General features: G+C 44.6%; 1 protein-coding gene across 2 annotated transcripts in view; it reads right to left on the reverse strand.

Moving 5' to 3' along the window:
* Positions 1-16,684, reverse strand: part of UVRAG (UV radiation resistance associated) — a 406,695-nt gene extending 390,011 nt beyond the window's left edge. Inside the window, exon 1 of one of the 2 annotated variants that reach the window (XM_078658530.1) lies at positions 16,360-16,684. In XM_078658530.1, the coding sequence (XP_078514656.1) occupies positions 16,360-16,491 (132 nt within the window). In that variant the 5' untranslated portion in view covers positions 16,492-16,684. The remainder of the gene's footprint in view (positions 1-16,359) is intronic. The other variant, XM_078658531.1, reaches the window with a different exon arrangement.
* Positions 16,685-25,826: the final 9,142 nt, after the last annotated feature.

Raw genomic sequence — 25,826 nt, forward strand, 5'->3', positions numbered from 1 at the left:
CAGGTTTCATTCTTGCTCCCCCTCTTTACCTTTGCGCTCCACCTTTCACCTTTATCCTCCCATTTTCTTTCACCCCTACGCTTTCCTTCTAAACCCAGCCACTCTCCCTTTCTTTTACCCCTTTCTTCTCCCCCCACATGTGCCTCCTCCGGTTGTGGAAAAAAAATAACTACACATTAAAAAAAGAAAGTTAAACAACCCATGCCTTTATGAAGAAAACTATTTTTATAACGTTGCCAGGAATCAGTTATATATATCATGAGATAAACAGAGGCTTCGTATTAGTAGGAAGAAGTACAGTGCGTGAACAATGTGGCAGTTGTGGATATTTTCAAATTCCAAGACACAGCCCTCTGCATGATTCTCTGCTGCACGAGAACAAGAAGTAAAGCCTGTTGCTCCCGGCTCATCCCGCAGACACCTCGGCTACATTTGAGATGCATTATGTTATCTTTGCACTTTTGAATTATAGCGGCGGTGATGATTCAGTCAAACTTTTCAAACTTTTCTGCCTAATAATTTTAAACGATTCTCTAAATTCAAGGCCTTAGATTTTCTCCACGACAAATGAGACGGGCTTAAGGGACGCGTGGCATACATTTTTCATGAATCAGCCTTGGCGCGTTTGCATTCCTGGGTAGAAAGAGTGAATATCGAGTGAATATCGCATTTCACACTCGGTGAACTGCCCCACCTACAGATCCGAGCGAAAACAGAAGAAATTTATCAGCAGCTTATTGACAGGCATGTGGCAGTCCTCCCTCTGCTCTCGCTGTAACTGACTGGTGGAGATATGTATCTTCACGGTGTGATTGTGCAGAACCGGACCTGGTGCCTGGGACCTATATTACGTTTGGCTTTTAATCTCGGCCTGCCCGCCCACTGCCCATGATGATGCATCATGCATGCATCCCTCCCATTCCACCCGACTGGATTTGGCACAGCCGAAGACTCACCTGCGCGGGCAGCAGACAGGGCAGCAAGTCTAGCATTTAGAAATAATTAAAGTATGGCTGGCGTGGCGGTCGCCATCGCACGCACGGTGCCTCTCAGTCTTTTCTGGCCTCTGGGTTGCACCATTACGTTTTTTTGATTTCACCAGGTCAGCAAACAATCACCCTTTCTATTCTTTCCCATATCGACCCTCGGCTCCAGGGGAGAGGGCGGGGGCTCGCCCCAGTCACCGGGAGGGTCTCCAGCGGGGAGCCAGACGCGGGAGGGGCACTTCAAAGCCTGTCGCAGTGAGCTGCTAATGCCCCATTAAGCCCGGAATGTTATTATTTCGTGCTTCTGTGTCCTTCCCGCCCGCCCCAATAAACAACGTAAGTCAGACTCCCCCAGGATATAGGCGGCTTTTGTAAAAATGCCGCGATTTCTACAAAAAGTGCCGATTTCGCGGGCACTTTTGTAAAAATCGCGGCATTTTTACTAAAGTGCCGATTTCGCGGCAAATCGCGAAATCGCGAAATCGCGATATCCTGGAGGGTCTGCTTAATACTGCCTTGTCAATCCTTCCATGTATACCCCAAGGAGGCAACCTCGCACAGTAAGCTTATTTTAGGCTGGAGAAGCAGCAAATGCTTTGAAGAAGAGTGATTTTCTGGCTGTGACTGCATAGAGCGGGCCTGCAGCAATGGAAGAGGGAAAACTTGGTGCATTTAGGCACAGTGATGCTGCTCAGAGATTACCTGGTGAGGGTGGTGTGCTCCAAATCACGATGGCTGATTTGAAATATAGCATCTTGAAGCACAGACTAGTGGAGAAGAATTCATATTGATTTTTAAAGGGCACAGTCAAGTTATCTGGTCTATCAGGCAAAAGAGATAAGAATTGATAATGGCTGCAAAAAATATAAATGCAAAAGAGCCAATACTCATGGCAAAAAGTCCTCAAGATGCTGGGTGTATTCACCTCGTGCGCAATGGACTACCTGCCTTCATAGCCAATGAGCTTGCTCTTGTTGACAGTGTAATGAGGAGTCGGTAGTGGGGGCTATGATAACACTGGAATGTGACATATGGTACCATAATCTTAGTCTTTAACTCATTAGTCAAGCTTTACTGGAAGGAGATGGTAGTAAGGATGTCCTCGCTGGTCTATTTTTTTCTGCATTGCCTATGCTACTCCCGTCCCAGGCAGACATTATTCACCAAGAAGAAAGTGAGAACTTACTAGGGGTCGTAACTTGAGCAGGGTGTGAACACTAAAACTCCTTAGTCAGTCAAATTGAGCAGAGAAGAAGAGGAGCAGCCATTTTGCAGGCCAATTTTTCCCAGATCACAACGAAAGACTTGAAACTAAAGCTCTGACCAGCCTGAAGGTCCAATGTGTTGTACATAAATTAAGTAGGCAGCAGGACACGTCTTCCAGTAGTTAAGTTGGATTTATTAAGTTACAAGGAATAAGATAAGACAGCAGAGCACAAAGCCTCACAGCTGACCAGACCAACTGCCCAGGCTAGAATCCCAACACACCAGATAGAACACAGCTAGGTAAGAAGATAGAAACACAAAGAAAGGACTAAAGAAACCAAGAAGCCATATAAAGTGAAGTATGAATTTACAACACATCCTCCCCCTTACACACAACACATATGAAAACCTCAAACACATAAGAAGATAAGGCATGGAAAACACGAAGAAGAAAACGTATAACACTTAGGAGGTCGAAGACCTCATGAACTTCCAGAACAGGGAGAAAAGAATCAGGATCAAGAAGTGAAATAAGATGAAGATCACTATGACCACCTTCTCCCCTTCAATTGACAAAAATGAAGAGTCAGACCACTCTCTACGCTCCATCATTGTGGCCACCAAAAAAAGAAATAGAGAGTTCACTTTCTCCAATAATAATTGTCCACCGCAGATATTCGCTATTTTGAAGGTAGAACAGTTCTGGAAGAACACTCCCGAAGAAAATTTGTATCTAGATTTCTTTCAGTCCAAAAGTTAGTTCTGAACCAGGTGTACAGGTTCTGGGTCTTTCCTTCGGGTTGAGAGCCTCAGATTGTTTTTAGGCTTCCGAAATCTCTTAAATTTCATTCCTCAAACTCTAGTCCTTCACGAACCACGGTCGTGAACCCTGCCGGACTTGGGACGCTCTTCATCCTCTCCTGGTACAGGTTGTGGGAGTTTTGTCCTCCACCGGTCCTGGGACGTCATCGGTCCACTCCCGGTACTCCTCCTCCGGTCCTGGGACATCCTTTGTCCTCTCCCGGTCCTAAATCTGGAACTTTTGTCCCATTCCAGTCCAGAGACATTCTTCTGTCCCCACCCATCTCTTGGGTTAGCGGGTCCTGGAATTTCTTTTGTTCCCTATCAGTCCAGGGGCATTTTTCTGTCCCCACCCATCTCTTGGTTCAGCGGGTCTGGAATTTCTTTTGTTCCCTACCAGTCCAGGGGCATTTTTCTGTCCCCACCCATCTCTTGGTTCAGCGGGTCCTAAGAAAACGTATAACACTTAGGAGGTCGAAGACCTCATGAACTTCCAGAACAGGGAGAAAAGAATCAGGATCAAGAAGTGAAATAAGATGAAGATCACTATGACCAACTCTCATTATCCATTTCTAAAACTGCAACTGTCCCAAAATATACTCACGAATTTCAACTGTCATAAACAACTGGTAGAGCTTCTCTTACCTCGAAAATTGTCTAGCGACTTGCCCACCGTCTGCAGTGTGATCCAATTAGTTAGAGCACAGAGCACTACGCATCAAATCAGAGTAACACGACATGAGCTCCGTGTTCAAGGTGGGCGCTCGACAGAGTTGCTTTGTTCTTGTTACTGTGGGGACCAAACAGCAAGATGGCTGACCTGCGTGGCGTCGTGACGTTTCACGTTGCCCTCAGCTTGTGACCTTTTACGTTACTTACAGCTCCGCTGGTAACGCTAGAACACAGAAGACACAGCCCCACCGCTAGGACCCACGAAGCTTCTCATACGTCATCAGTGCACAGATGACCTCTCAGCAGAAGGATCTCTCTGCACACAAACAGCAAGACGGTTGGCAGTTGATTTAAGGTAAAAGTCCCTCACCTGGTATGTTCTTATTGCCAATGAAAAACAGGAATTATGGACTTCTGGATGATAATGACTGTACAGTGAAGCACTGGTCTCTTCAATGACCTCCAATTAGTTGAAATGATTTATTAGCTTATCTCACGTTCATGACATAGGCTTGCTTAGGGACTGCATTTCATATTTGTCGTATTATTTGGCACTGTGTTGTAGCAGAAGGGTGACGCATTACGATAAGGATTTTCCTTGTGACCGGTTACTTCTTGGTTGCGTTTAAAATTCAGGCGTATTATAAGATTCACTTACAGCTTGTTTTGTAGATTTCTCCTTCTAATTTGCTGCTAAATTCATGAAGGTTTCCTGTGTTACTTCGTCTTTTAGTTACTTTTCTTCATGTAGCAGGCCGCTTCTAGTTGGGTTCTTTGTTGTGAGGTCTTGCTCTTGCTGCGCTAGTCTTTCTGGTCTTTTCTTCTGGTCTGCCTCTGGTCTGGTCAGCTTCAGATGTCGCCAAAATGTTGTACATAAATTAAGTAGGCAGCAGGACACGTCTTCCAGTAGTTAAGTTGGATTAATTAAGTTACAAGGAATAAGATAAAACAGCAGAGCACAAAGCCTCACAGCTGACCAGACCAACTGCCCAGGCTAGAATCCCAACACACCAGATAGAACACAGCTAGGTAAGAAGATAGAAACACAAAGAAAGGACTAAAGAAACCAAGAAGCCATATAAAGCGGAGTATGAATTTACAACACAATGACATGCAAAGTTCAGAGCCCTTGAATCTCCAGATGCTATTATGCCCGCTGCGATCAGTGACAGCTTCCCAATCACTGTTTTAAGGAACAATTTCGGCCATGGAGAGAACTGAGACTGTGATCTTAAGGGATTTGGAGCATTGCTCAAAGCATGTAGAGGTGTTCTGCCACTTAAGAGTTTCAGGCCCAAAAGGCAGTCCTGTTGACACGAAGGTCACCATAACTGCAGGCTCATGCCTTTTTCAAATAGATATCATTAACATAGAACATGAAAAAAGAAAGAAGGACATTGATGTAGAGGAGGTGTATGATGTTACTGTACTGTAATAAAGCTCAAGGGTGCTATGCTGTAACATAAAAATACACTAGACACAGGTGGTTGGTGTCCCCACGATGAAGTGACTAGCCAGAAGCTTACAAGAATATCAGTATCAAGGAGAGTCCGAAGAATATGATCGGAGACTGGCTGAAGGACGGTGAGCTTTGTTCTCCTGATATGAAGCAGTTGATTTTCTCATTGGGAAATTATGATTTATGAACATTTTGGAAGCGTATCACCCACACCAAAGATCAGGAACTGCATTATGACTCGAATCAAAGTCAATTTCTGTCGCTCTTTGGATTAGGTAAAATTCAGGCACTGAAATGGAGTCCCTGCTTGTCTTTCCGGGCATGTGCTGTGACTCTTGAGAATTATCTTCCCAAATTCCTACTCTGCATATGTTCATCAATAGGAAAAGAAGCAGCGGAAAAGAAGCAGCAGAACTGAAGCTAGGCATCGTCCCACACACTTCTCTTCGATTTCTCCATCTCCTCACTTCATCTGTGTATTGTTGAGAGCGAGATCTATCAGGGCTTTAGAAGTTGCGAGTCAACTGACTAGTAACGCAATTGCAGCCTTCATTTCTTCCTGTAATCCCTGATAAAACACTGAAGTTGATGCTTTACCTGTCCACGCCAGTTCCAATGCAAATTGATGATTCCAACTTGTATAAGAAACAAGATCCGCTGCACCTTGTCTTAAAGTGAGCAGACCAGCATCTTATTTTGTAAAAGAAAGACCAAACATGACCTTAAAATAAAGCAAAAAAGAGCATAATCGTGTAGCCTGTGGCTACTATTCTTAATTAAGAGATTAGCCTGGCTAATTAATATTTACACAAATACAATAATGTAAAGTTAATGGTAGTCTGGTCCATAAGGAAGACCTGGGGCTGGGAAAGTAAATGCAAACTGCACTGTGCTAGAATACCAGATAAAATCAAGGTATCGTCCATGAATTCATCTGGAGGTGCCCGACAAGTTTCTCTCCCCACCCACGGCTGCTCCCTAAGTGTTGTGTAGTTTCCATGCTACAGTAGGAACTGCACGTTGGTGGACAGCATAACGTTTGGTTTGGTGCCAGACTGATTCCATTCGCCCCAACAGGATATGTTGTCTATAGGCCAGCTAGCTCACAGTGCCACCATAAGCCCCCGCCGCCCCCCCCCCCCTTAACCCTGGGCGGGTGGCAAATCGTTCTGACAACTTCTAAACATGCCAATCCTGATCCCCCAAGAATCATGGTAACAGATCTAGAACCCTTTTGCTCAGTCACTCGTGCTCTGTTTCTCTCAGAGAAATATACACGATCTAAAAAACAGTCTGATCAACGTGGTGATACCAAGGCTCTGGGACACACCTACCAATAATACTACACTCAAAAATGTGTATGGAAAACGGTCAAGTATCTTTCAAGGATCGAGGACAAGGTTTCCCTCTCATAAAGGGTTCATGCATGCACACACCTACCTGTTAAATGTTATGCCACTGTAACTGCTCCCCGAGCTATGGGGATTCAGCCAGAGAACCAAACAAGGTGAAAGAATATGGTATTTGGGGACTCCAAACTAAAGTCCTACTGTTAGGCTGCCACATCGAAGGAGTAGAAAATCTAATAGCTGCAATAATACACTAACCAGGATTTTGTAGATTTGAATAACAGGTAGAAGGCACAGAAACCTGAACATGGACAACACCCCAAGGGGAACAAAACAAAGAAGCTTGGACCCAGAACTAATGAGAACTGATCAAAGTGCAAAAAACACCCAATCCACTGATGCCAGGTATTAACGCTTGAAGGTGAGGTCTTTTACCCTGTATCTACTCTTCTTGTCCCAGAACTACTACTCTGTCTGACCAGGAAGGAACTAGCCACTGCTCTCTGCAAACCACCCAAGTGCCAAGTTTCCGATATCCACAACCACCATCATTAAAACTTGCTCTATCCACAGTGCAACTTACTTGCGATGGGATGTGTACAGAGCCATGGATTTCATGTTCCTGACACATAGCGGCTGAGGTAGAGACAACTCTGTAGAGGTGTGCCAGGATGAAGACAGACCCAACAGGCGGGGCACAGATGGTTGACCAGGTGGCGAAGCACAGGAAGGAGAAGATTTAAATGTGAGGCCCCAGTCTACTGCCCTTTCCCAAGCCTGCTTCTCCATCGAGCACTGTGGCAGACGCTTTGCAGTAGAGAAGAAACAAGTAAGGGGGGGGGACAAGAGGAGTAACCTCGGATGAATGATGTGGTCACAAGCAGCCTGAAACAAACGCTGCAGGTGCACGATATAAATGTCTACACCCTCTGGAACGTGGTCCTACAACACATAGCAGAGACTTCCTGCTGAACTCCGACAACATGGGGCCTGTGAATTGAGTGAAACTATTTTCTATTAGCCTCATGATCTCTCCAGATGGCAGAGAAGGGGGTGTCCCTATGGGACTTGAAATGGATCCATTCAGAAGAGAATAATCCATGTACACAGGTGAGTCTAGTACAGTTATCTGGGGACCTTGGAAGTTTCTAACAATAGATGCTGGAGCATGACCACTGTGGACTTGGATCCAAGTGCGAGTGACAATATGTGGCATTCGGATGTTCTCATGTCACTCCACGATAGAACACATTCAGGTCCTGGTGACCCCAGCCCGACTGATCTGATGACACTGCAAGGTGGACTTTATGGAGCGTAAGTGAGAGCTGCTGTTTAATGTGCACTACTGAACGTAATATGCCAGAGTAAATGCTGCACCGGAGGAAGAACAGGCACCTGTGTGAGCAGGTGTGGCAGTTGCCATCCTGCTACATTGTAGTAGGCCCAACCTGTGTTGGGCTACCTGTAGTGCCAGAACGAATCTGAAGGGTTTAGCCATATTCGCTCAATACAAATTTGAGGGGCAAAGATGAGATTGGCCAAATCAACCTGTTGACTAACCAAAGCCCAATAAGCAGACAAAAAACGGAGGCATACTTATGAGTAAAGCCACTGGCATGGGCTGTTTCTTAATGACCTGAAGGACACATACTCTTCTGGCCATACAGGGCACCCAATAACCTTTAAAGTCAAAAACAGATATTGTGGTATTCGATGTGGGATTGCTGCATACAGAACAGTGTGATATGGCAGACCAAGTGAATGAAGCAGAGAGGAAACTGTTTATCATTTAACCTAAGGTCACAGACCTCAATAAGCAATATGACAATCTACAAGATAGGGCACTAGTGTCCCCACCATCATCACCAAGACATACAATGGCAAAGAGGCTTAACTGTTATGACTAAGACATCAAACTACAAGGAATCAAGCAAAACAGAACATTTCTGGTTTACAATGTACAGGTTCTGATATTGCAAGATTATACTTTGGCACTACAAGAGCAAAGATGGTAATAACTGCATTAAAAAAACTGCTTAGAGGGTTACAAATTCGATACATGTTCCAATTCACAGTGAAACGTGAGGTAAACAATTGTATTTTTTTTAACAGATGCTGCAGAAGCATGATATTATGCTGAAAAACGGAAGCCTTTTGTGGACCTAAAAGGTTTCCTACTTCAGGGGCGGAGTACAGTAGTATGCCAGGGTGCCTTGTTGCATGTTCAGGGGGAGTTTTTACTGTTGGCTTCTACAGGTAACACGATTTCTACAGTATGGCATCCAGATTGTAGCCTACATAAGTGCCTCTGAATGTGAAGGAAATAGCTAGAACAGATAAACAACAAACTGCAGGTGTTTCTAAAGTGCAGATGTACACATCTTGCTGTTTCACAGGAGACTGATATGAGAAAAGATGAATGTAACAAAAATCTGAAGGAAGTGGCTGGGTCTGTTACAAGTAACAGTTTACCAGGCATATGTGATAGGTGCTTTAATATGGGTCAACCTGGATAGGTGACACCCGCCTCCAACCAATACTACTACTACGAACCAGGCTACTGAAACTAAAATGTGGATGCAAATTGGGATATACATTCTCATTGATGTCTAGTGCACCTGAACACCAAAGAATTTTAATTATATTCAACAATGTATATCCTTCATTCATGATATGATAACTTCCTAGCCTCACACTACTCAGTGGGCACAATTTCATGAGCTGAATATTTGTGTTGAACATATTGAATCGTTCCACATTCGACCATTTGTACGCCCATAGCACTCGACTTTCTAAATCGCGCTATGAGGCCCTTTGGATAGCAATGCGATTTATAAATACTCAATCAATAGCTAAAGGTGCCTTAATAACAGTGAAACAAGACAGAAACTAACATGTCCACACTTGAAAGTTTTGATCGGCCCTGAGGGTGTGGACCTGCTGCTAGTCTACAGAGCAGGGGTCTTCCACTTTTTCTGTAATAAGAGCGTATTATGTTTAATGAAAATCAACCAGAGCTAATAAAATTATTAGTACTTTAATTTTAACCACATCCAATAATATTACATTAGTGGCCACCATGAGCAAGATTACCAGCAGTGGTCACCTCACTTTGTTAGGCAGGGTCGCCAGCAGTGATGCAAATGCTTTTTCGTTTCAAATTCCTCTACTAGGGTAATACATAACAGCCATAGCTGTAATTCCCCTTGCACCATGATAATAATGTTAGTAAAAATGTTAGTGCCATATGATTTGTCAATAAACTATCAGCTTTAAGTATATTTTCAAAATGCAGCCATTTTTTTCCAAACACTATTTTATGAGTTCTAAAATATATAAATTTTTGTTTCAAGTGCATACTCATAATTTTGACATAACAATATTAGCTCAACAAACTAAAATGGCTAATTTAGTAGGGTAAGCTGCACACAGGAGAGCTACTTATTTGCTAGCAAATGTAAAAGAGGTCCTCATCAAAGTCCACTAGAGGAACACAATGCAGCCCACTGAAGAATGTGATTATCTTTCGATAGTGGGCCCCCACCCACAGTTTCAAAGGGGATGGGAAGGAGCCCTGGAAAGGGAGGGGCCAGTGGCAGTGCACTCAGGGATAGGGGGGCTAGTTGTGGGATGGGGGGGGGGCAGACACATACAAAAGGCTGACGTACCATTTGGGTTAACCAGCTGCACTACTAATAGGAGGGTTACGGTAGGGGAGGCAAATGGTAACATCAACATTCTTTCTTGGAATGTGCAGGGATAATAAAGAAACTAATATGCCCAGAATGGGGTCTGTTTATAGACAAACATGATATTTGCCTCATGCAGGAGACGTGGGCTTTGGAATATAACCAGCGGAGTGGCTTTGCTACCTTTAATATACTAGCCACAACGCAGGGCAGGGGCAGACCATCAGGTGGGTTAAGCATATGGGTGGGTACGCACCTGGGAGCTGAAGCAGAACAGCTGTCAACAAACTCACTTGATATACAATGTGTTCTACTAACCCTTCCAGCTAAAAAACACATTGCCCTAATTAACATTTACTCCAGGCCAACGCAGAGTGGGCAAGAGTCTAGTGTTATTGAACAACTGAGAGAATATATACTGTCTCTTGACCCAGAGTACACCTTAATGATAGGGGGCGATTTCAACTGCCAGTTTGAACCCCTCAGTAATAGGAGTCTAGATGCCCCAGATAGTGAGAACCAGTTCTGGAACATTCCAGAATCCATGATTTCACCGTTTAAAGCATGGTCGCCGTTGGTTTTACAAATTAACTCACTTACTCCTTCCTTATCCCTGAGGTCTTGCAAAGGGAGACTAGACTCAGATAGATCTGGCCTGCCGACATTTAATAGAGAAGGGCAAACATCGACCATAGATTATATCATGATTGAATCTAGGTCTTGGGATAGGGTTTTGGATTTTCGGATCCAACAGCGGAAAGATAGTGACTACAATGCTCTGGTAATGACAATCAAGCCAGGGAGCTGGGGCCTGTCAAATTGCCAAACAGAGCTCAACCCTGCTCAACAACCTCTTGTGCAACACAACAATAGACAGAGCGTAAAATGGCCCCACATATTAGGTTCTCCAAATAAGTTAGCACACATATAACGGCAGATTGTGCCGCATCTTAGTGAAATGGCGGGGCCGGGATATTGGGTTCCCAAGCTGGGTGGGACACAAGGCCTGTTGAAATTCACAATCAGCTGACCTCTATAATGTTTGAGGTGTTTTATCCGGAAGGGAGAACCAATGAAAAATCGGTTACGACCCATCCGTGGTATAATACCATTTGTCGCAAAAAGAAAAGATTTAATTGAAGCTATTAAGGCCAAGGACAAGCCAAGGATTAAGGAACTGCGGATGCAGTACAAGCAGGTGATCCAACAGGAAAGAAAGACCTGGGAGGTTGATGAATGGGAAGATCTGAGAACAGCTGTACAGTATAAGGATCTGAAATCCTTCTGGGCATTAGTTAGTAACGGTGGGAGGGAGGCTATATCAGCAATAACCCCCAACATAGCTCCAGTAGTATGGGAAGACCACTTTGGTACCCTGTATGCACACTCGGGTAATGACTATTTAGCTCCTCCAACCCTGGGCCCCCTCCAGGAGTATCGATGGGGGGGGGGGGGGGGCGCAGGAGATTACCATCATTGAGGTGGAATCTGCTATTGTCAAGCTACTACCCAATAAAGCGCCCGGGCTTGATAAAATTCCAGGGGACCTTTTTCGGTCGGAACCGCAAATATGGGCCCCCTATCTCTGTGTTCTGTTTAACTCCATCTTAATGGGGATACATGGCGTGGTGCAGAGATAGTTCCCATCCATAAAAAAGGCTGCCCCCTGTTACCCTCCAACTACAGGCCCATCAGCCTGATAGACATAGCTCAGTAGTTGATGGGACGAATAAACTTGGATAGAATGCAGGCCTGGGTAGAGGAAAATGAGATCTCGAGTACTCTTCAGGCCGGATACAGAACGAGCACGTCAACCGTCGACCAGATATTCCGACTTCAGGTGCTCTACTTGAAAACAGTGAGTGTGGAGGGTGGCAGCCTCTACCTCATTTTTGTGGACCCGAGGTCGGCATTTGATCTGGTCCCTAGGGACAAACTGTGGAGAGTTCTTCTGGATCTCGGTATCCCATTATATCTCTTGGATGTGCTAATAAGGCTCCATACAGAAACTTTTGCCCAGGTGAGATGTGGGAAACATGGAGAACTGACAGCTCGTTTCCCGGTTAAAAAGGGGGTGCGCCAGGGTTGCGTGCTGGTTCCCACCCTCTTTAGTCTATTTATCAACGGGCTTATAGATAATCTATTAGGCCTTAAGGATATCGATGCCCCTAGATTAGCCTTAGGTAGGGTACCTGCATTGATGTTCGCGGACGACACTTTGCTGCTGTCCGAGACATCTATGGGCATCCAACGTACCCTGGGTGGTTTTGCAGATTTCTGTGTGTTAAGAGGCCTGGAGATAAACTTATCTAAACCCAAATTCATGATCTTTAATCCTCCATGGTAGACCCGCCCAAACCCAGTATTGAATGGCACCCCCCTAGAGAGAGTAAAAACCTTTGAATATCTAGGTATCATTCTCGAGGAACATCTCGGATGGGATGCCCAAGTAGCTAAGTCTGCTTAAACGCTGACTCAACCAGTGGGTGGGCTATCAGAAATGCACAGAGTATCTGTCTACAAGCCTGCTGCTCCAGTGGTAGAAATGTATAAAGTACAAGTGAGAGCAGCTTCTATGTATGGGGCGGAACTTTGGGGGCACTATAGGCCTACAAGTCTAACTAGGGTCGAACACTCATTTATGAGGAGCTTGTTGGGATTACCAGCTAGCGCCCCTTTAGTGCCTCTTAGGCTGGACTTAGCGCTACTCCCTATGGAGGAGGAGGTGGCACTAAGGCCTCTCACTTACTGGAGAAGACTTTGGTCTGTCCCTGAATTGGCCTCCTATCGAAATGAGTTCAGGGATGTGTGGGCCGCAATTAGAACTAAGAAAATCCCGTGGCTAACTCACATCAAGGAACTTTGTGACAGGATTGGCCTACCAGAGCTTTGGGGATCACCTGATGTATCGTGCCCGGTATTATCAAGGGCGGATCTGGTAAACGAGTATAGGCAGTATAATTTACTGGCTCTTCATGCTAGCTCCTCAGCTGGTAGACTGACTTCCCAGTTCCTTCAAATTAAAGAAGAGTATAAAAAGGAGGACTTCCTTGATCGGATTTATCCAGCATCTGCAAGGAAGTTGTGCATGCAATTTAGAATGGGTAGCCTGCCACTCAGGTTGTTTACCAGCGTGTAAACACCATTCTGAAAATGAAATTCATGTCATTTTTTTTGTCCTGAATACCAGTTGGTGCGCAATCGCTGGGTGAAACCAATCTGTAGGAACCTGGGCTTCAGAGAATGTGACAATGCTTTTAGAGTATTAAAATAGGACACGCACCCCCCTATCGTTTTTGCCGTCTCCCGCTTTATAAACGGAATTTGGCTAAAACGCAGAAATGTTTTAATGAAATAAATTGTGATTCACATATTTTCCGATAACTACTGAGAATGGTTTAATCCGACTTTTAAATGTGATTGTTTTACAAGTGTAAATAGGAGTGTATATATATATATATATATGATGGTGTCTGTTAGTGATATGTCTTATGTTATTTATTATTGAAATGTATTGTTTTATGTATTTTATCATGCACTTTTATGGTCCTCTGTGACCGAAATAAAGTTATTGAAGATTATCGATCACGAACACCTTCAAACAGAAGTAATTGAAAGAAGAAAGGTCATAAAACACACCTCAAAATCTCGACAAATTAACTGCTCATAAGTAGGCAGCAAAACATTCAAAGTTTAACATTTTTGCCTGTACGTGTTCGACCCGGTATCTGTGCATCCTTTATTGATCTGTGTATCCTTTATTAACAGCTAACCTAGCAGTTTCATTAACCTTTCAAAACATGCAATTTATCCTACGCTCTGTATAAAATAAACTAATTTGTCTCGACCCTGGAAGACAACCAATAGGTCATCTTGACAAATGACCAAGTGAACTCCGTCAGACTGAGAAAGGAGATCATTTGGTAAATCGGCCAGGTGCTGTTGAGAAGCTTCATAATGTCCGTCGCCATGTCCTTACAGTCAAGCCTACATTGCCAGTAAAAGAATCCATGAAAATGGTCATTCGCTCTATGCCTGCTTGTATCCTTAAGCTCTGCTTGTAAGATGAAGATTTAAATATTTCTAATTAGACACATTGCGCTAGCACTCTGTAATGTTGACGTCTGCCACAGGCTACATAGTGTTAAGAATTCCATTATGATTTGGAACGTCATTTTTATTGCATGTGCCTTAAGGGGAAAAAAATCAATAAAAAATAACATCTCTATCGACCAAGCACTTTTGATCTGGTGAGTTTGGATGCCTACAGCAACAAGAATTCCCGAATTGGTTCTTCACTGGTAGCTAGCTCAGCTTATGACTATTATGCTAGTCAGTAATATTCTATTATCTAGCAGGATGACTCAATGCGTGAAACATTCGACACTGACAAATGTAGCAATCTGAAGGTCATAAATTTGAATCCAAGGAAGACAACCTCGGTTTACCTTCTATCTGGGGTTACTAAATAGGCAACAGTTAAATATGTTATTCACAACAATTACAAATGGCAAAAGTATGACAGTAAACACTATATAAACAAATTATTTTCGGAACTGGGAAAAAACTTGATAGTGTCTTTTCTGAAACCGGAGTTGGGACCATATAATAGAATCGCTCCCACTCTGCTTGCTCAATGTTGTTTGTTTACAGGACATTCTGCATAACACTGCGCTGCTTGTTTAGCAAACACACCCAGCTTACCTGCAAACAGGTGCTAGATAGCTTTGCGTAGAAAAAGCGTAAAGCTTTTTCAGAGCCTGGGCAGAGAATGCCAAACAAATTGACCACACACTTGATATCTACTTAATCAGATGCACCGGTGTGTAAAATCCATGTGCTTGTTTTCCATAACACCAATTCTGTATCCTGATCGCACCTACCCATAATGATATATCAGAGTGCATCAGTTACCTACGGATTCTATGACATGAAACGAGACAAGGTCTGCAGCTTCGTTTGTCAGAAAGTTCCTGGATGGCTTAATGCAACATAACTAAGAGACAGCACTGGCACGGAATGTGCAAGTGTCACCTAGGGCACTGAAAGATTAGTGCTGAAAAATTCAGCGTTTGTATATTCAACAAAGTTTTCAATCAAAATTCAAATAAAGTTTTTTGCACATTTATGTCTTCTTGAGTATTTTATTCATACTGTTGTGGTTAGTTCAATGTAGTATCATAATCACATTCATTGATTATCCATCGTTATATTCCATTTTCTTATTTTTTATAACTGAAAAACCACATTCCTTCCAATGGATTTCGGCCAAAAGGCCATCTCCTACAGTTAATGCAACATAATACATCACCCAATATGCCATCATAGTAGTCATCAACAAAAAACCTTAGTCGGCAGCAGGAAGAGATGGGAGCCAAAACGTGTGCTATATAAAAACTCATAACATAACCTGAGCCTAACCACAAAGTTAACGAAGTAAAAATGTATTTTAATTGCACATACGACGAGGGAGATGTCTTCCCAGAACAGGCATGACCTAGCTAAATGACCACACACCTCATACTCTCCCCATTGTAAAGGTGACAGCCACACTACCTAAAACTTGATTATATCTGACCAAGGGGCAATTACTTCACCACAAATCGACGTACCCCACTCTAAACAAAGATTCACGGGTTAAAGATTAACAAACCATCTGCCACGCCTGACATGCAACTTATTGGGCAATCTATGACGACACCCATTAACTACTTGTTGACAAAACAATCCTTTGACAGTTATGGATTTTAACGTAACAAAACTGGCTTATTGTGTACCATATGGTCTAAAACAGCTGAAAACAAGTTGTAAAAGTAAAGTCTGGGACTGCATACTGTAGCAATGAAGTGACTTATTATCAGCACACTCACCTAGCAATAATGTCCCAAAAATGACAACTAGACATAAAGTGATTAACCTATGGGATTAGTTAGTTAATACTCACTTCAAAAACGGGTAAACACCTCCTACTTCATGGTAAACCCATCTAAACCTGACTGGTCGCCAGCTTTAACGGTGGCTACGCTTTACTGGGGGGTCACCTATGAAGTTTGAACTTTACTAAAGGGCGTTATAGAACGCACAGAGGACTGAAACACAGGGACCCTTTCCCAACATAAAGCCGGACTTCCAAACAGTGACAGTCATCATCACAAAAGACCAGCCATGCCTCATACGTAATTCTCCCTTTCCGTTACCTGCTGGGAGGGCAGCTCTACGTGCAGAGCCCGCGCCGAAGAGCTGGGGAGAACCCCGACCGGGGCGGAGGATGTGCCTGACAGTTCCTCTCTGCCGCCAGCTCCGCCAGGGAGCACTGCGGAGCTTAGCATCCTGTGCACGAGCCTCGCATCCCGAGTGACACAGCACTTGACAGCAGGGCTCGGGGGAGCACGGGACGAGCTACAGAGCAGAGGGGCCCTCAGCAGCAGGCGATGCTGCGGCCGCCCGCCGTTAGCGCACCAGCACCCAACGCTGCGGGCGCCCGGCTCCCATTGGCAGTAGGGAGCCGACAAAATCCGGGGGCGTGGCCTGCCAAAGAAGTACGACAAAAAAGAAATAGAAGCTAAAGGAGGGCGAGTGGGTAACGTCTACGGCCAACCAGGTAAGTTAAAAATACTAATTCAACAAAGGGCGCAATCCTGATGAGAAAATCAGAAAAATAATATATTATTAAAATAACTCAAATATTTGAAAAGTTCTTGTCATTATGTAATGAAAACTCCCCTTTAAAGAGGCGTGAACATATTGATATATACGGGATACATATTCCATAAAGATATAATTAATCCTACACTAACGTTGCTTGCTCGCTTTTTTATTATGCGGTTTCCATATACCTAACTGTAGTGGATGTACTGAACATAAAACAGCTTTTAAGATGGCCACCATGATTCCAAAGCTGTCCCGACGATGCTATACCTGTGTCCTTCTTTTGTATCTATTAGAGAGCGAGACTTGCATCCGCTACCTGGCACTTTAAGAACATCTACAGGCGAAATCAGGGGCGTGTAAAAGAAACTCGTCTCGGCTTAGGACCGACGAATCAGCTTTAAGTATTAAATCAGAGGCCACGCCCTTGGACTTTGGTGACAGTAAACAAGCGACTTTGGGGCGGGGATAAAACGAAGATTTGAAGTTGGTGATTGGACAATAAGCGTGACGCACGGATCTAAACCGGTCGTAAGCACTACCCATATGTCATTTTATTTAAAACTAACATGTGATGCCGCCCTAAAGCGGATCACGTGAATTTGATTAGCAAGTACCTAATCAGGCTGAACATTGTGGCCAAATGACTCTGCTTACAATTTGTGCGGGGGCTAAACCATAACTTGCGGGTGAACTGATTATTGGGCTGGATTTTATTTTTGCAATTTTATGTGATGCGGACATGGCCCGAAGGCATCAGAGTGCGTTAAACAGTAGGATACATGGGCTACAACGAGTTTCATTTACAGTAATACAACTCTGACGTTTGCATCTGAAGATGCGTGCAAGAGTTACCACAAGACAATTACAACAGCTGTTCGGAGGTCGTACAAAGTTAAAGCTTCAGTTTCGATGAGGGTGGGTCACATAATACAGACCCCCCCAGGATTTCACGGAATCGGCACTTTTGTAAAAATGACGCGATTTTTAGGTCTCGTCTGAGCGAGCGCATGCGCTGCCCTGCCTGGTGAGACTTTTAGTAAGGTCTTATGCATTTGGTGAAGGCCTAGAACTTGCGGTTACGCGTGGGGTGGCGCGCTTACGAGACCAGGCGCCATCTCGCGGGCACCCTTACAGCCGCGATTACTTTCACTTTTGCAGCGCCGCCATCTGTCTTTCCTCGCGGCACCCTTCCTTGCGCCTCTCCTCCCACACTACAGAACGCGTCCCCAGAACTGTCAAGTATCACGCATCAGTCGTGACACTAACGCATTTCAGTGTGGTGTTCTGCAACACCGCACTAAAATGCATTGTCACGCATTTTAATGCCACTGTCTCAGTCTCTTAGCGCCTGTGCAGGCGCCTGTGACATCTGTGCGCTGGCTCTGCTTCTCCCTGTAGACTTGCTCACCCAGGGCCTGCCACCAGCACAGGCTCAGTAATGGTTAATGATCAGTGCTGCATCCTGCTACAATGTATGTTAATGTGCGTGTTGACATCACCCGGCCCAGGCAGTGCTGGGCCGAATACCGAAAAACCCGGGCGGGGCCTGCCCTCATCATTGGATGAGTACTGGCTGGCGCCGCCGTTGGAATGTGACCCCACGTCCTGGTCTGGAAGGAAGGCAAGGCCAGATAGGATTCAGGGATCCGCGGGGACTCGTGGAGGAGTGCCGGGCGCTGGCAGGAGTCACTCTGTGCGCTGGCCGCGTTGGAATTATGAATCTCATTAGTGCCCTAGGCTGCGCAGCACTATATTACCTGCGTTGGAAGGTCTTTCAGCCCAACTCAGCATGGTGCCTGAGAACTTCGAAGCACGGCCTGTTGCTGCTTCCCACCTGGCTGGGCCGCCATCAAGTACAGTACAGTGCAGGACTTGTACGCCTGCGGTGAATTCAATTATTAATTGCAGAGGTGCTCACATGGAGCTTGTGACCGGCGGTTGCAGAGGCAGCCCAGGGCAGTATCTGTCACTGGACAACAGCAGACAGCACTGGACTAAGGTGGCGGGTCAGGTAAAGACTCGAAGTAAGTACCAGCCACCCACCCGAGTTTCGATTAACGCAAAGGGCTGCTGCAGTGCTGAAAAATCTTTTAAACTGTTTCATTTACAGGTTTCCGTTTTACTGTGTAAGCGGGAACTGAAGAAACACTTAAAGTAGCACCAGTTTTTAGGCCCGGTCAGATTAGAGTATCTGAATGTTTTGCAGGTCCAATTACCTCATAGCCTGCGTGCGCGCATTGTCTACATACTGTGTTATGCTAAGGCCTAAATATGTGGGAATCATATCAGCTTAAGGTGCTGAGGCCTCATGGACAGAGCGGAAGAGAAAGGTCGGGACATGGCAGGAGAAAGGTCGAGACACGGCAGAAGGAGTGTAAGTAAGAGAGGGGCTGCCGATTATATGCCCCATTACCATCCCTAAACCATTTCCAGCAGCTGTAGTATTATCAGAAGTTGCAACTCCGCTTTCCAGTCAGGTAAGCGATGTATCCGACTGCTTTAAGATTTACCTATTACCTGACTTTGTGAAGTGTTTGGCTGTGTCGCTAGTAAACAATGTATTGTTTTGTGACTTTTGGTAGCATAATTGACTGGTGACTTTGGGTAAACATTAGCCTAGGAAGTGCTGCCTCATGTGATGATTAAAAAAAACGGCTTGTGTTACTGGGTCTGAGCAATCAATAGTCATGCAGTTGATTTTGGCATCATGTCCTCACTTTTCACTACCGGAAGGCCACATTCATTTATTAAGCCTTTTACCCCGTTATCGGTCTCTTTCAGTTTCTCTAACTTTGTTTCTATCTTTCTGCATTGTGTTTGTAATTGCCCAGTCACCCATACCTTTATGCCCCATTAACGCATCCCTACCTTTTGATGTGAGTTCCCTGTACCTTTCCACCCTGTGTCTGCATTAAGTTGTAGTGACAGTCTGCCCATGTCTTTATGCCCCCATGTCTATCTCTCCAAATCCCAGTGTCTGTAAATAGGCGTCTGTTACTGTAGCTATGTCCCAGTGTGTCTCAATCCACGCCTTTCTGCCTCAGTTGGAGTACGCACATTACCGCTTCCTAGTGCTAGGCCTTTCAGAGCCTTCAGATGCTCACATTCAAACTTCACTGATGTCCACCTTACACAGTGCAGTAATGCCTACTAGACATTTCACCCCCTGCAACAGAGGGCAGCAGGGGTTTACTGAGGACCTAGTATAGTGTCTCATTGCACAAATGGTTGTAATTTGTGATATTTATATGTTTCCCTCATCTTCATTGCTTCATTTTGCTCACGAGATAGTGTCACTCATACTCCTTCAAATGTCACTCTTAACAACATTAAAATTCTGAAAATGTCACACATGGCAATCTGAGACCTTGGCAGCTATGAGTCCCCGCGATCGCTTCCATGGCCGCACGGCCCTGTTACTTTTATGGCTGCGCGGCTAATGCTTATTTTTCTCCCTTTTAGGTTGGGTGTTGCAATCAACTTTTATTTTTTATTTTTTGTTCTTCTGCTGAATGTTTCCCAACCCACCAGTCTTCCACTTGCAGAATCAGTCGGGTCGACCGCGGGAGGTTTTCAACATGCTCTTTTTAAATACAGAAAAATAAACCTTCTGAGGACTTGTGATGATGAAAACTGTGTTTTGATTTGGTATGCAGTGTTATAAAATAACTTTAGTTTATTAGTTATGGCTTGATACCCCTCGTCAACACTTCATTCACCACATTTGCAGCAGCTGTGCTCTGCTAATGAGCCCCCTGATTAGCTCTTCTCATACCTCCCGTTTGAATCTCGTTGCAAGCAAGCATGTGACATCGGGATGATTTACAAGGTCGTCAGTGAGAACATCAAAATTAACATATTCCGATTTCATTTACTTTGGCAGTAAATTGGCTCCTCTTCTGTTGTACCTGCAGTCAGGGATAATAAAACCAAAACAGGTGTATGAAAAACTCGCGAGGTTCATTAGAAAAAAAACCACACACAGTTCAGAGTGCATTCTGAATTAAAAGTAAAATCAGACATCGTTTGGTAATGTTTTCTTGCACGCTGAACACAAACAGATGGATTTGAGACACCTCTGACTACTGTCATACATGAAAGGCCGCACAAAAACCCCTTTTTGTTGTTGTTCAAATTGACCTTTCTGCCTTATAATGAGGTTTTCCATTTCAGTTACTCTTGACAGGAGCCATGTGAACAGCCCCTCCCATCCCTTTCAGGTTCCGATGGATTTTGAGGTCTGCTTTTAATGTGTATCACCTTCAGTGTTTAGCCATGCAACGGTTGATGTTGTTGCACCAAGGATATTGTGCTGCATAACTAAATACTTATAAGGTCCCAAAAGCGAGACCTATTGGCTATGCCAATGCTTGTCACATAAGTGCCAGCGAAAATGAAGGAGGCGGGAGTGATGTAGGTCAGTTTGGGGAGGACGAGGAGGAGTAAACCTAATGCAAATCAACAACCAAAACAAACCTCTACTAACCCTATGCAAATAAAAAAACAAAAAAACTCTAGTAACACTCTGCAAATAAACAACCATATACAACTGATACATGGAATTCTAGGACCTTGAAAATAGGTCCCCAATTAAGAAAGTGCTTCAGCGCCATACAAAGGTAGAAGGCGCTTCACAAATGCTGATAACGTAAAGTCCAGTCTACCGCTGGACGGCTTGTCTTTGCACTTAAATGCCAAACTGTTGCCTTCACCTAAGGTTACATTGGGTCCAACTGAAAGCCCAAATCACCTTTAAAAAACTTTGGCCTGCATAAAAAAATGCTTAGATGGCCTCAGTCCCACCTGCCTCTAGACACTACTACTACATTCAGTGCCTATGTGAGCCTCTCTAATCACCCTACCTCACCCCCACCACAATTACTGTGCAGCATCATTGAGTTCAGGGCTAAAGTGCCAACATGCCTCAGGGGAGTATGCCTCTAATCTGCATCTCCCCTTCCGGAGGGTGCAACTCAGGCTGGTAGTGCTGCTGTGTGGCCACTGCTTTGACTTACAGGGCTATACACTACTCATTCGCCCTTCAGCCTCATGGTTCTCTGAGAGATTGAGAAATCTCCGACAGGTCTGCCGTCATCAGGAAAGAAAGTGGCGCAGCGACCATACTATAGTTGAAAGGGATCTGCATAAACTAAGGTTAAGGGAATACAAGCAAGCTATTCATGAAGAAAAGGTCTCCTATTATTCTCTGATGACGGAATCCATTAGATCCCCTAGCGAACTCTTCATCATGATTAATTCTCTTTTAGCCCCCATGACCAATGTCAACACCAAGGTCTCTTACGACCTTTGTGATAAAATGGCAGTTTATTTCTATGCCAAAATTAAGGACATCTACTCCTCCTCGGAGAAATTAAACTCTGCGGGAGCTAATCCTGATCCTCTTTTGGATTCTCTGGTTGTACCACTGAAGGATTGCCACTTGCTCTCCTTTCCTTCTATTCTTCAAGAGGACACTGACTTGTTGTTAGGTGGGATAAGATCTGGCTCCCCCCTTGAACCCTTTCCTCTCTAGATCCTGAAGTTAGAAAGGGAGGCCATTGTACCACCTCGGACCGCCATCCTTATTTCCGTCATCTCCTCTGGCCAATTTCCCACCTGATGGAAAATGGCGGTGGTAAAACCTCTCTTAAAGAAGGCCTTTCTGGACCCGACAGAATCAAAAAACTATCAACCTATTTCCCTGTTACCTGTTCCAGCTAAAATCCTTGAAAAACATCTTAACCGCCATCTCAGTTCTTACTTGGAGGAATACCAAATGCTCGATGGCTCGCAGCATGGGTTCAGGAGGGAACACAGTACCGAGACGGCCTTAACCGTTGTCTTTAACAACATTCGACGACAGGTTGATGCTGGTCATACCACCTTACTGAACCTCATGGACCCCACGCCAGCCTTCAATACGATTTCTCCTCTTTGGCAGGCTCCGGGAAATAGGATAGAGGACTCCGCACATAACCTGCTTTCATCGTTCCTTCTGAACCGGTCACAAAAAGTTAAGATGGGCCAGTTTCTTTCTGCCCCAAAACAACTGTTTTGTGGAGTCCCCCAGGAATCCTCATTGAGTCCCACCTTTTTTAATATCTATGTAGCCCCGCTCGCCACTTTCTAGAAGTGCTATCCTACGCTGATGACACACAGATCATGATTTCCATCACTGATAGTGTCTCAGCTTCTGCAGTAAATTTTAAAAACTGCATGCGGGCTGTGACCTCATGGATGGTAAAGAACTTCTTAAGACTCAGTTGGGACAAAACGGAGGTCCTTATCTTTGGAGACAAGTTGGATATCTGGTCGGAGGCCTGGTGGCCTGAATCTCTTGGGTCCTGTCCTTGCCCCTGTCTCAGTGCTAAGAATCTAGGCATCATTGTTGATTCCTCTCTTTCCCTGGGCTCACAAATAAATAGAACTGTCTCTACTTGTTTTGGGATGGTACGGACTCTCAGGAAGATCTTCTGTTTTCTCTCCCTTTCATCACAGAAACAGGCAGTGGTGGCCCTTGTGGTGTCTAGATTAGACTACTGCAATGCCCTTTATTTAGGGATAAACAAGGGGCTTTTACACCTACTCCAATTGGTGCAGAATGCCGCCGCTAGGCTGGTGTGGGTCTCCCCAAATTCCATTCAGTCTCAGCTACCATCAGAAGCTTGCACTGGCTCCCGTTGGGGAGTAGAATAGTGTTCAAAGCCCTATGCCTGGCTCATAATGCTGTCCACAAAAGAGGGTCAGAAGGCATTAACAAAATGTTTCAAAGATACCTTCCCGGCAAGGTCTCGAGATCTGCAAGCAAGAACTTGTTAACTGTTCCCAGGGTCAGGAAAGCTAGGTGGGGGGTAGGGCTTTCTTGCTGATAGGGGTCAATTTATGGAACTCCCTTCCCTCCCCAAGTGCCATTCTGGAAACTCACTCCCTATTCCGCAAAGCCTTGAAGACCTGGCTTTTCACTTGTCCTAACATCTAAGCCCTGACATCCCTGGACATCTTCTACCCTGATCTCCTTCCATAGCGCCTTGATGCCCCTGAGCTAAGTTTGCGCTCCACAAAATTTATATTCATTCATTTCCCTGCCAGTTTGTCACCGAAAAAATACCTTTAATCCTAGGCAGACTCTGTATCATCATATGCACTCTATGCAGCTTTTACATGTATTAAACTGCAAGCCTTATCAGCGTCACCATAATTTTGATCCACGCATACGTATAACCTAGATGTCAACACTGTAGCACCAAGAAGCAGTTAAGATCCAAGAGGGTGTCTTTACAAACAAATATTATATATTAAATGATGCAAGTAAATAAAAAAAATCTAAGTTTATTTTAACATGACAGATATTTATATTCTGTCGAGGTGCTGCCCACGTCTTTCAGGGAAAAAGTTTAAACCCCAGCAGGGCGCCCCCTGCCCTTCTGTCGAGGTGCTGCCCACATCTTTCAGGTTAACAGCCTGATGAGGATGGTGGCAAGTGATAGCTCACCCATGATACCACACTGTGTAGTGTACTCAAGGGGGCACTAAGCAGGTGTAGACGCCTCCCGCACTGCCTTTGGAGCCACTAATGTCTAGTTGTCACTAACCACATAGGTGCAGAACCCCTGACCAGTCTGCTGTGGCTGGTCCAGCATCGGACCAGTGGAGTTAGTTCTGTGCAAGAACAGCAGGAAGTAAGTGGTGGGCCTTCATGGAAAGGTAGTCATGGTGCCCCAAATCTGTGCCAAATCCAGGCTGATATGTGGTGCATACCTTGTATTTCCACTTCGCGTGACCTTCTCAGTAGCCATGGTTAAGCCGGGTCCTCATGGTCACAGGTTCAAATTCCGGTGGGTCCACTCAGCCTTTTATCTTTCTGAGGTCAATAAAGTTAAACCACGGAGTTGGGTAACAATAAACATCTGTTATTCAGCGTCAAGATACCCTTGGGTGAACGTTTGCTTTACAAATACTTATGCTATGTTACTGGTGGAATCTCCTCAGAGCTGAATGTTACTCAACAGAGTATCTGCACCCCCATGGTAGGAGCCACTTTGGTGATAAAACATTACGGCCGAAACCCACCAAAGTATTTATTCCCATGGCGGATGCTGCAACTTTGGTGGACAACCCTACTTTGCACTGCTGGTTAATCCTTCATAAGGTGAATTTTCAACAGCTGCCTTGTCAGAGAGAGTAAATCTGCCAGCATGGGGGGGGGGTGGAAAATTCGCCAACCCGAGTCAAAAGGCGGCAGTTTGTTGTGTCATTAAGGACAAGATACAGGGTTTTACTGTCATTTCAGTAATCCCATTTCGGCCACATCCAGTAAGGCGTCCCTAAGCTTAGCCGCTCGTCTCTCCGTGTAGGACAGAATAAACCTTTCAAATTCAAAAGTTGCTTTAACCACTTGGCTGCTAAGGCACCTGATGATCTTCCATTGACTTTCCATTGAAATCAATGGAAAGTCCATGACGAGTTACCCTTGTCATTAGCGCTGAAGTGGTTAATATATGAAAGTATGGGTTGTCTCAACGCATCAAGATATTTTGAATAGAGGCACATTGGACATGGAAGGTGAGGGGGTAACATGGCCAACTAGAGCATGGGCGTCAATTCACTAAAATGCTAGTGGTAGTGGAAGGGACATCACAGGAAATTACATCACATCAGGGCCTATTTCAAAGTGGAATACTGTGCTAAAACAGTTTCCATTGTTTTAAAGCTGAAAATGAATGATTATGAGTAAAATAAAGTGAAGCAAAAATGCTGCAAATTTTCCATATTTGTGCCGCTAAATTTCCATATTTGTGCCGCTAAATTTGCAAATCCATGCCACAATATCCTGGGGGTCTGATAATAGCAAAAAAACACAATTGATGGCCGGAATGCAGGAAAAATGAAAACATTCACCCTCGATCAAGAGATCTGGGTTAAATCCATCATTTTTTTGCTCACCATGCCACCCCAGTTTAGACCTGGCCATATGCAAATCAGTCTTGACCCTGTGCCTCATGGGAACAGTCCA

This window comes from Lissotriton helveticus, chromosome 8 (assembly GCF_964261635.1).
Source record: "Lissotriton helveticus chromosome 8, aLisHel1.1, whole genome shotgun sequence".
Lineage (NCBI taxonomy): Eukaryota > Metazoa > Chordata > Amphibia > Caudata > Salamandridae > Lissotriton > Lissotriton helveticus.